Genomic DNA, 12,257 nt, shown 5'->3' with positions numbered 1-12,257 from the left:
AAGATATTGTATCTACTGATAACTGGCTGAACTTTGGAAGGTGCTGAAACCCATATTTCTACATGATCTGTGACCCATTTAAAAATGTCTTTTTATAAACAGAAGTTACATAAAATACTCTGGTTTTATTAACTGACTCTTTTCTTAAGCATCATAATAGACAATGAAGGAATTGCACTTATTTTAAAGGTACAGTAAAGTGTTAGATTGCAGCTTGGCCATCAAAGATCAGGGACTGTAGTACTGAGAAGTTGTGCATTATATGCAAAGATGATGGTGGCCACTGAAATTAAAATGAGAGCAATTAATTACAGAACAAATAGGGGGGTAACAGAAGAAAACATGCACTACTCCTACTTTAATGCAAAACTAATTTCTCCCCGGAAACCAACCCTTTGACTTTTCTTACACAAAGAAACAGGTTCTGCACCCTTGGCAACACAGTAGACATGGACTTCTGTACTCAAATTCTAGTTCATTGTCTCTGAGTGTGCTGTTTCAGTGTCATCTCCTTAAGCTGCCCTTGAAATTCTGGAGCATCTACAATATTACAGTCTCTTGGTTAGGTTGCACTGAGCCTCAATATCCCCTTCAGCTCTATATAAATAGGGTCCTTTATTCATCTTCTTCTGGTTCCTGTGGTAACACTGGTATTTCTTCCTTTAAACAATCACTGAAGAATCTGAGAATTGTGCTGTAGAGATGATACTTGCTCTTCTCAGATACGTTATGGCCTTCATCTGGGTAGACCTAAGATATTGAATGGAAAAGAGATTTAAAGTTGCCGAAGAAAGCCTTCTCTCTCAGAATTCATTACTTCAGCTCCATGGCAAGGGAACTCTGGAAAACAATATTTAACCAAAATCTCATGGTATTCAGTTCTGAGTCTTTCATGCTAAATGTTTCATTTTTATTTTAATTAGATCAAAATAAGACACTTGAGACAACATGCAATTTTGTGTCTGTAAATTAGGATTTGTTGGGAATTCCCTGGTGTTCCAGTGGTTAAGATTCTGCCCTTTTGCTGCCTTGGGCCTGGAGTTTAATCCCTGGTTGGGGAACTAAGATCCTGCAAGCCAAAAAGTAAATAAAGTAAATAAATTAGGATTTGTTTTCCAAAAAGTTAGAGCTGTCTATGTTCACATTGAACAAGATGGTATTAATATCAACTTAGCTACATTTTAGACAGTTTCGTCCTGACTATAGGCCTCTGACCTCCCTTTAGAATATTTAATGTAGAAAACTGGCAACTGTAGGTTCATTCTCTGCCCCTTTGAAATTTATATAAATCTTCTTTCAGACTTTTGCCAGTTTTACAATCCAGGAAATATCTTTCTCAAGGACTTGGGAACCATCTCTCTCTTTCTTTTTTATCTTTTTTTTTTTACTTTTAGTTATTTTGGGGGGCAGGGGAACTGCACCATACAACATGTGGTAACTTAGTTCCCAGACCAGGAATGAAACCTGCATACCCTGCATTGGAAGCACTGACTCTTAACCACTGGACCACCAGGGAAGTCCTGGAAACCATCACTTTCAAATGTAAACACTGAAGGAGAGAGCATCCCCATTTCCCAGTCTCCAAGTTGTAAAACTATCTCTTACCATAAAGGCACAAGAAAGTTTACTTTTCCTTTCCTTTCCTTACTTTTCCTTACTTTACTTTTCCTTGGCCTGTTACCAAACACCAGGACCAATGAGTCCCTCCATGCGGACTCTTAAAAACTCCCCAGCCCTTTGTTTCAAAAAAGTTGAGTTTAGTCTTCCTCCCTTATTACAGTAGTCCCAAACAAAATTTTCCTTTTTCGTCTACTTTTGCACAATGAAATTTTTACTTTGACAGTGTCCTTTCCAATATCAACAACATCAGTGATTTTTTTTAAAAATATAAGTGGAAATATTGTCACATCAATTCCTGGGTATAAAGTTTTTAGCTAGTGCCACATTTCCCTCTGAGTAAATAAAGCCTCACAGTCTTATCGTCAGTGCCATGACCCTCCATCTGTTTATTGCTACATCTTCATTTTTCATCATTCTAACCGTGGTACCTATATTTTTGATAAGCTGAATCATTTTTTATAAGCTGAATCACTTTTAGTTCTTCCAAATGCTTAGGAATGAAAGTAACTTTATTTCCCTTTCTAACTCTCCATCAGACTGAAAGTTCTTTGATGTTTAAAGTATGTCTTCTTGATCCATTTAGTATAGAGACCCATGTAAATTAAGTCCTTGATAAATATTTACTAAGTATGGTTGAATGCAGAAATGTAAATGATGTTTTCTTTTTTCCCTTTTTTCTTGTGATATTTACTCAAAGAGTAATGGAGACAGACAGAAAGACAAAGGGACAAGAAGGGAAATAAAATTTATCATTTTTAAAAGAATTTCTTATCAGTGATATGAGTAAATGTCTGAGAAAGAAGCATTTTTGAAAGAGTTTATGCAATTCACATGTAAAACAAGATGATCTACATTCTCACTGTAATAAGGAAGTAAAGACAATTTGGTAAAAAAAAAAAAAAAAGAAGAACAAAAAAAAACAACAAATAAAAGGGTGGGAGATGGAATCATACAAAAACTGTGTTCTGTATCTCACAACAAGAAACTAAGGTAAAACAACACATTCTTCTGAAAAAGTGGCTTACCTGCATAGTATAGTTCACTCCAGCTTTTATTAGGTGTTTGATTAATTCTGCTGAATGTTGGAAATGAACTTTGGCTGCAAGAAATTAAATTATGATATTGAAGGAAATACATTTTTCAGGGTTAGAACATTTTTATAACATTTTTTCAAAGAAATTAAGTATTTTATGTTACATCCAGTGCACATTTAAAAGACTGATACCTAGCTTTATCTGGAAAGCCAGTCCATACAATGGTAATAAAACTTTGAGCTTCACATTATAAAAAATACATTAAAGCAGGAGTTACTACTAAGTCTCTACTTACTCTACAGAATTGTGGTTAGATTTACTTTACTGAATGTCATTTATTATTTCTAATTATTCACGTATTTTATACCATGATAATAATTTTAACAGAGTGAATGTCTGTCTGGATAGTAATACAGCAAACCAGCCTTCTTCGTTTCTGAGGATTACTAGGGTCAATCTCAAACACTGACATTCTGCTTTATATCAAATTAGGAAGAAAAGCACATCTTGAGAAAATAGCATGCATATCTCATTACTCAGGGGTAATATTTAATGTGGACCATATTGGTTTCTCCTCTTTCCTTCTGACTTGTTACTCCCTGAAACTCAGTTACAAAACTGAACTAAGTGGCACAGCAGCCTACGTGTGCGCAGCAACATTGACCTGAACTAGCTGTGAAGACTGAGACAAAGCACTTCAATAATTTCGTAGAGCATTTTGCTCATAGGCTGCCTTGGCTGTACATTCTTAAACTGTGAATCTTTAAATCTCTGTAAATAACTTTTAAGCTAACTTTTTTCAACTGTCTTTGTAAAAGTAGGGCAGCCTTACCAATCATTTAGACTTCATGGCTCTAATGCTATGGTACTGATTGATCCTGCCACAGAGCAGACAATAAAAGACTCCAAATGATCATTTTCATCTTTTAAAAGTCTCGTAATCTTTCCCAACATTCTCTTATTGTACTTAATGGGAAAATTACCTTGTCATTTCTAAATAACTGTACAAATTGCTCCATAAAGGTAAGCTACCAGAAATGCTAATAAATAGGGTAATGACTCAGGTAAAATGATACTCTATATACCTTATTTGTTTATTGTAGAAAACAAACTGAAAAAGACTCCACCATTCAGCTTTATGGATAAAGCTGAAAATAAATGTCCAAATGGATTTTCCAGTTTTTTCTTTTTCCCCTGTTTAGTTTCTAGTGCAAAGCATGTTGATAGTTGCCATGTATCCCTTCTTAAAACTAAATAGAGGCATTAAGTCTAGTTGGTTGAGTTTCCTGATTTGATGATAATTTTGAAAGATAATCCTAACAATGGTAGTATTATATTACTATTGACTGACTGCCTATAATCTACCAGTCCCCTATGGAATATGTGAATGTGTGTGTGTGAGTACATTTGTGTGTGTGTATGTGTGTGTGTGTGTGTGTGTGCGCAAACATGTAGGTGCATTTCCTTTGAAGTGACTGGTGTTGAAGTTCTGCTTACATTTGATCAGGTGGGTGAAGCATAGCACAGAGCACTGCCAGTTCCCTGTGCTATTCCACAGGCTCGCCTCAGTCAGTTGTCTTTTGAAGCAAATCAAATGGGTGAAGGGAGGAGGATTAAGCTTTGCCTTTTTGAGGTGGGGCACCTACGAAAATGGTTTGGAAATCTACCTAAGGCAGATTTGTCTCTTCTCCCTCATTTACCTATTTATTCACATATATACTATATACATAATATATACATCTTGTATATCGGTATTGATATGAGCTCTGATTTAACTATTTTAACTATGACCTGACATGCTTAAAAGTCAAGTTTGAAGGCTAGTGTTATCTTCACTGTAAGACCTTGTTAGTAATATTCTCTGTAAAATGGGATAAAAATACTGAGGCAAGGCAGAGTGGACTGACAAAAACAAGTTTAAGATTTAGGAAATATTGCTTCAAGGCTTTGCTTCTCTTTGTTCACTTGCCAGGTAGCCTTGGATAAATCAGTTTCCTCCTTGAAATTGATTTTTCTCATCTGTGAGTGGAGCTATAAATACTCAGCCTTCTGTTGTAAAATTTCACATAAAATAATGTGAAAAAAGATATAATTTCTTTGAGCCACAAACACTTCAGGTGAATATAAAATGATATTGTTATTAGCCATATCAATCACATCCATCTCCAATGTATAAAATAATAAAAAAGGAGATGATATAAAAGTGGTTTTTTCGGTTTTTGTTTTAACTTAAGTGAGAAATCTCATCAGAATTTCATCTCAGTGCTGGCACCTTTTGCTATGCTGTTGCTTTCAAGGTTAGAGTCCATTTGCAGTATGCTGAACAACATGATCCTAGTAGTGACTAACCACACATGGTTATTTATATTTGTTAATTACAATGAAATAAAATGTAAAAATTCAGCTTCTCAGTCATACTAAGCATGTCAAGCGCACATGGCCAGTGGTTACTGTGTTCAGCTGCACAGACATTTCCATCATCACAGAGTTTCACTGCACAGTGGCTGCCATCAAGCCCCGTTGCCTCCTCCACTTTAAGTCCTGATGTCCTTCTGTCCTTCTGCCCACTTTCTACCAGGTATCAGATTGCTTGTGCCATTCTCTTCTGCTCTCCTCCCCAGAAGGTAATAGCACCTCCTGTAAGCAAATCCTTGGAGGTGCCCCTTTGTTCAAGATCAGACTCCATCAATCAGTAGCAGCAAATGACACTAAGTAGCTACTTACTGTCAGCAGTCCCATGGATTATTAATATATTTTCTTCTTTCAAGCCATGAATATTATGTAGCACACTAGATGCCTATAAATAAAAACACAAAAATCTGTATATAGAGATTTACCTATATTTGCATTCAGAATTTTTAGAATAAAAATACTATTCTTTATTCATTGTTTTTAAGTTAGTTACCTGGTATGTGCTTTCATCTTTTGATGGCATACCAAGATATCTTTCAGAGAAAGCTGAGGCTGTGATCCAAGAAAACAGAAATTTAAGGATACACTAAAAACCATTTGACTAGCACATTTCATTATTTAGTTTCTACCGTTCACATTTCATTGTCATGCACGAGTAAAACTGATTGAATCAGAGAGGTGATAAACTGTTGAATACATCTCTGAAGGTACATGGTAAATGACCTCGATTGAGCATCTCTACATGAGGACTTCTGTTTCTATAAATCAATACATTATTTTAGGTCAGTCTGTAGGAAGTACTCACCATACAACTTCAAGTCTATAATGGGTGCAATCACAGATCCACATTTAAAAAGTTTTTCATCTGATTTTAAGATCATGGATGCAATATAGCCACCATAGCCCTGGCAAAAAGAAAAGGTTATATATGTAAGATTATTGATTATTCCTGGAGACATTTTAATGTTTTACCTTTTGGTCACTGTTAGTTAATATACATATCAGAATGTCTCATAATGCTCCAGATTTGAGCAAAGAATACACAAAACATGGTTATGTACAGACAAAAATTTTGAAAAGTTATTTAAATTTTTATATAATGTTATTTCAATAACTTTAGGTAAAATATAAAATTTATTATCATCAAGTGTCAAATATTTGCTCTTTGATCTGATATCTGGGAATAGATCCAAATAATTTGAAATCAGGGTAATATGTGCCTGCATGCTAAATTGCTTCAGTCATGTCTGACTCTTTGCGACTACGGACTATAGCCCACCAGGCTCCTCTGTTCATGGGATTCTCCAGGCAAGAATACTGGAGTGTATTCCCATGCCCTCCTCCAGAGGATCTTTATGACCCAGGGATTGAATCCCCATCTGCATTGGCAGGCAGGTTCTTTACCACTAGTACCACCTGGGAAGCCCAGTGATTAAATCATACATCATTTTAGACATATATATTTAATAAAACAGCATATTCAGTTAATAAAACATTTAAAATTATGATTATTAAGAATTAAGAAAGAAGTATTAAATGTTTAATATATATCACCACAAGTATAGATTCTGTTTTCAATCCACACAACTAAACATTTGAAAGAACTCATATATGATAAATACTTTTGCTACTTAGATGTGTTGGATTATTTTTAAATTCAATTTGTAAATATCCACCTTGAAATGCTTTTGAACAAATTTAATTATACATTTTAAAAATATATAAATCAAGGTGTCTAGTTTTCTTTTGAAGACCATTTTTCTGACTAGAAAATTCAAGAGGAGATTTTAATAACTATAGTAATGCTGGGTAAAGGGGATAACCTACTAAGTTGTCAGTGCATTTTAGGCATTAATTTTTGCTGTGCTCTTGGTGTTGTGTTTCACTTTGCCAGACATTGGAATATCCTGATCAGTTCAGTTCAGTTCAGATACTCAGTCGTGTCCAACTCTTTGCGATGCCATGAATCGCAGCATGCCAGGCCTTCCTGTCCATCACCAACTCCCAGAGTTCACTCAGATTCATGTCCATCGAGTCAATGATGCCATCCAGCCATCTCATCCTCCCTTCTTCTCCTGCCCCCAATCCCTCCCAGCATCAAAATCTTTTCCAACAAGTCAACTCTTCGCATGAGGTGGCCAAAGTACTGGAGCTTCAGCTTTAGCATCATTCCTTCCAAAGAAATCCCAGGGCTGATCTCCTTCAGAATGGACTGGCTGGATCTCCTTGCAGTCCAAGGGACTCTCAAGAGTCTTCTCCAACACCACAGTTCAAAAGCATCAATTCTTCGACGCTCAGCCTTCTTCATATTCTGATAGGTATTATCATATCCTGATAGGTATTATTAATTCAGATATTAATATTCAAGCCTTATTACAGACATTCTAATGCAACTGGTTCATGATAAGCTCTACTTGTGAAAGATTTGCAGATGATTCTAGTGTGTTTTGGTGCTATAGGAAACTGTTATTTTCTCTATAACTCTTGAGATGAAAAATAAATAATGTCATTATGCTTATCTAAAGCATCATTTAAAAATGGGTACTGGAAAGTCCAAAATATAATCAGACATTACTGTAGTGGTTGAGAGAATATATGTGAAGAGTAGCAGAATATACCACCCAAAAGTATGCCACTTAGCATATTAATTATTTTGAGCTGTAAGCACTTGCAAAAACAGCAAATGCAGAGAGAAGCTTTCTCTTTCTCTGAATGCCTTTATCTGCCTAAAGGCAGATTCTCCAAAAGTAAATCAATTGTTCAAGGGCCCCTGCCTGGAAGTTTCATCACTGAGGGAAGATTGATTCTTGTCACAGGAAAGGAGACTAGAAATTGACACCCAGACTCCCTGTGTCACAAGCCTTGCCTCCCATCTATTCTTCTAAGGCCCCATGTGTTTCCTAACACTAACTTGAAAAGAAAGTGAAAGCAGTAGTCACCCTGTTGTGTCCAACTCTTTGAAACCCCAGGGACTGTAGCCTGCCAGGCTCCTCTGTCCAGAGGATTTCCTAGGCAAGGATACTAGAGTGGGTTGCCATTTCCTTCTCCAGGGGATTCACCCCACCCAGGGATTAAACCCGGGTCTCCTGCAATGTAGGCAGAGTCTTTACCATCTGAGCCATCAAGGAAGCCCCAAAATAATTTACTCTCTCTTAACATACCTATATCCCCTCTTCCCTTTCCCTGTTGAAACTGAGCAGGTCTGAGGGGCTCCTGGGCACAGAAGACTATCTGTCCCCCTTTTCTTGTTTGTAGGGAGTAGATAAGATTCCAACATTCATGGCCTTCCCCGAGTTCCAAAGGGCAGGTTCGAACAGTGGCTTATCAGGGAAAGGAGGGGATGCAGAGAAAAGAAAGGAGTAGTCAAAAACAATAGTACAGCATATTAAAAATTGGAGATATTACTTAGCTGATAAAGGTCCATATAGTCAAAGATATGGTTTTTCCGGTAGTCATGAATGGATGTGAGGAGCTGGACAGTAAAAAAGGCTGAGCACCAAAGAACTACTGCTTTCAAACTGTGCTGGAGAAGCCTCTTGAGAGTCTCTTGGATAGCAAGGATATCAAACTTGTCAATCCTAAAGGAAATCAACCCTGAATATTCACTGGAAGAACTGATGCTGAAACTGCAGTACTTTGGCCACCTGATATGAAGAGCCAACTCACTGGAAAAGACCCTGATACTGGGAGAGATTGAAGGTAGAAGGAAAAGGGGACAACAGAGAATGAGATGGTTGGATGGCATCACTGATTCAATGAATATGAGCTTGAGCAAACTCTGGGAAATAGTGAAGGACCGGGAAGTCTGGTGTGCTGCAGTCCATGGAGTGGCATAAAGCTGGACATGTCTTAGGGCCTGAAAAACAAGATTCGCTTCCTTGTAAAGAGAGGGAAACATAAACAGAGATTTTCTTTATAAATGTAAATGTCCCTTGCAAAAGGGTAACTTTTACTCTGTTTTTAAAGCTTCTCCTGTTTATGCTGTCTCTTAAAATAATCATCTCAAAAGAAAACTGTTTTGCCAAAGAGACATATTCTGGGATGGCATATTCTGCTCCTCTTCAGAAGTATGAAGAAATGAATGAGTCATGCAAAGCATGTAAATAAACAGCAATTATAGAGCAAAAGTGTTGAGAGACTGAAAATTCTCTCCCTATAAGGAACTTTTCAAGTTTCTAATTCACTATCATGAAGATTGTGTTGCAGACAAGAGGTTTCAAATATTTCCCAAGCAGCAACAGTATTCTCATAGTGAAAAATGCATCTTAGCTGATAACTTTTCTGATTCTAATTCCACAACTACCATAATTTCTGATTATGATTATGATTTCTGGTTATGATTCTGTTATTTATATAATGACTACTTTGAGAGAATAACTGAATATAACCATCCTGAGAACAATTGTATATCATATTTAAATAATATAAATTAATAGATTGTATTGTTTTTTATCTCAGTTTCACATGATTCCTGGATTGAGCTTGATTAACTCCAGGAAGTAAGAAAGGTATCTTTCACAGGAGGGGGTGATCTCATAAAAATACCCAAAAGTTCTTTTTGAGTTCTATTTGAGAGTCTTTTTAAGTTCATATTCTAAACCAGTAGATTTGGGATAGGGCCCAAGATTTTGCATTTTTAACAAATTCCCAGGAGATCTTTATGTTGCTGATCCATATTTTGAATAGAAAGTTCTTATTGTGTAATAACGTAATAAGGATTCCCACCTGACTATCTTTCTAACTTCAGCCAGAATTCCCTAGACTAGTGGAAATAATATGTGTGTGTGTGTGTGTGTGTGTGTGTGTGTGTGTGTGTGTGCACGCGCGCGCGCGCACGCGTGCGGGTGTACCAGTGCCCTCAAAATCAATTGAATCAATATGTGAAGAATGGGCTGTGGAGTTCTCCATGTGATTCTAAGTGAAAGTATTGTTGTAAATCACTGCTGCTTGCATAAGACATTGTATCTGCTTTCTTAAAAAAAAATCTGGCATTTGGGATCAATGAAAGTAAATTGAAAACTTAACAATATTGAAAGGTTTTGAATAAAATTCTCTCTATAGCATTTAAAAATCTAATTCAAAATACTGCTTTAATCTAATTAATTTCAGCTAATAAATTCTGTTTTTAAAAGAAAATCAATACTGGCAGAATTAAAATAAATTTTAATTGCTTACCTTCTCTATCATTTCATATTTATTTACTGAATATAAGAACAGATCATAGTAGCTTTATCTTAGTTTATTTATGGAGTCTCTATACTGTTCTCTGTATCAGTTTGTATTCCTACCACATTACTGTATGTAAAATGGATAGCCAGTGGGAGTCCATGTATGATGCTGGGAATCCAAGGCCAGTGCTCTGTGACAACCTAGAAAAGTGGGGTGGGGAGGAGGTGGGAGGAAGTTCAAGAGGGAGGAGTATTAGGAGTATACACCTAATACTGATTCGATGTAGGGAAAAAAAGTCACCATATTGTAAAGTAATTATCCTGTAATTAAAATAATAAAATATATAATAATAATAAGAATAGATCATGAAAAAGTTCTTGGAAAAATAATATCTCACAAGATATTAGGAATCTTAAGTTCTAGTCAGATATGGAATGGTGCTTTAATTTTCAAAGCAACTCATATCTATAAGGAAGATGCCAAAAACGGGGGTTCATCATATTGACTGTAGTTAATGAGAAGATGTTTTTACTAATGTGATATAGACCAATAATGGTCAATAATTGGTATAGGCTGCTATGTTTCAGTTGTGCTGTCATCTCATTGGTATTCCCAGTGATCAGATTTTTCCATTCATTACAATTGTTACATCATGTGCGTTTGCAAAATATCTTTAGCATTACTTGTAAAATTTTAACAAATTTGTCTAGACTTTTAAAAGTTCATTCTGTGGACTTAAAGTATAGAAAATTTTATTTCTTTAAAAAGTATATTTTACCCTTGGTGTAAAAAATTGAATCCGATAGACAAAAGGACTAGAAGAGCAGGGGAGAGGGGAAATCTGTAATATCATTTTACTGAGGACTTACATTTTCATGGGCCTCATGTTTTGAAATAATAAAGTGACTTTTTTGACACAGTGTGTAAAAAAGGTTTCATGAGTGAGTGAAATCGCTCAGTCATGTCTCACTCTGCAACCCCACGGACTGTAGACTACCAGGCTTCTCTGTCCATGGGATTCTCCAGGAAAAAAACTGGAGTGGGTTGCCATTTCCAACCCAGGGATCAAACCCAGGTCTCCTGCATTGCAGGCAGACGCTTTACCCTCTGAGCCACCAGGGAAACCCTAAAGGTTTCATCATGGTTGTAATCAAAAAGATATAGTAACAGACCTGAAAAAAAGAAGTTTTCCTACAGCTTTAGACTTGTATGATTCCCTCTGAATCACATCACTTCTAATATATAGTGAATTGATTTGAAGTAAAAATTCTATAAATACTTTATGAATAATAAAATGTATTATATTAATTTGCATGACAACTGTTAAATTTGTTTAATGTAATCACATATACTATATTACAATTTTTATATTCCTGTCTTGATTTTTTTTCTTCATCTTATACACAAGAGTTCAAACCCTAGAAGTGACTCAGTGTCCCTAACAAACTCTTACCCCAATTGAGACTATTATTAAAAGACTATAAATAATAAATAATTACCTCCATAGGTTGCTTGAAAAACTTCCATACTTATTGCATTTTTTAATTTCTTTTACCTTCCAGAAGGTCTCTTGTCTGTCTCCTCAAATTTCCCTATTTTAGACCAATCAATATCCCCTAGTGAAATAGTTCTTGTCTCATAATTGAAAATTGCTAACTCATTTTTAATCTTGATCTCCTGTCTCTCTGCTTCACTTTTCTGAACTGCAATATCATATCTGACATTTTATATACTTTCCTAATTATTTGTTTTTCATTTATCTCTCTTCATTGCATTAAAAATTTTTAAAAAGATAGACTTTATTTTTGCTTTTGGTTTGTGTTGGTGACTTCTATATGTCCAGCAACTGAAAAGTGCTAGGCACATAGTATACACTTAGTAAATGTTTGTTGGATGAATACATTTTAATTTCATTAATGTTGGCCTGGTAATCACAGCAATACAAATTCTCAGTATGATGCTTACAGGGTATTAAATTTTGTCACTTATTTTTAATTTGTGTCATCAATCTTAAAAAAAAAG

The 12,257-nt window shown here is 35.6% G+C and overlaps 1 protein-coding gene across 1 annotated transcript in view; it reads right to left on the bottom strand.

Moving 5' to 3' along the window:
• Window positions 1-615: 615 nt before the first annotated feature.
• Window positions 616-12,257, bottom strand: part of DPP10 (dipeptidyl peptidase like 10) — a 760,992-nt gene continuing 749,350 nt past the window's right edge. The window contains exons 22-26 of the mRNA XM_052656314.1: window positions 5,872-5,971; window positions 5,560-5,618; window positions 5,379-5,451; window positions 2,646-2,719; window positions 616-750 (exon numbers count right to left, since the gene is read on the bottom strand). Of these exons, the coding sequence (XP_052512274.1) occupies window positions 616-750; window positions 2,646-2,719; window positions 5,379-5,451; window positions 5,560-5,618; window positions 5,872-5,971 (441 nt within the window). The remainder of the gene's footprint in view (window positions 751-2,645; window positions 2,720-5,378; window positions 5,452-5,559; window positions 5,619-5,871; window positions 5,972-12,257) is intronic.

The sequence above is a fragment of the Budorcas taxicolor genome, chromosome 2 (genome assembly GCF_023091745.1).
Source record: "Budorcas taxicolor isolate Tak-1 chromosome 2, Takin1.1, whole genome shotgun sequence".
Lineage (NCBI taxonomy): Eukaryota > Metazoa > Chordata > Mammalia > Artiodactyla > Bovidae > Budorcas > Budorcas taxicolor.
This window is presented reverse-complemented; position numbering and strand designations above follow the sequence as displayed.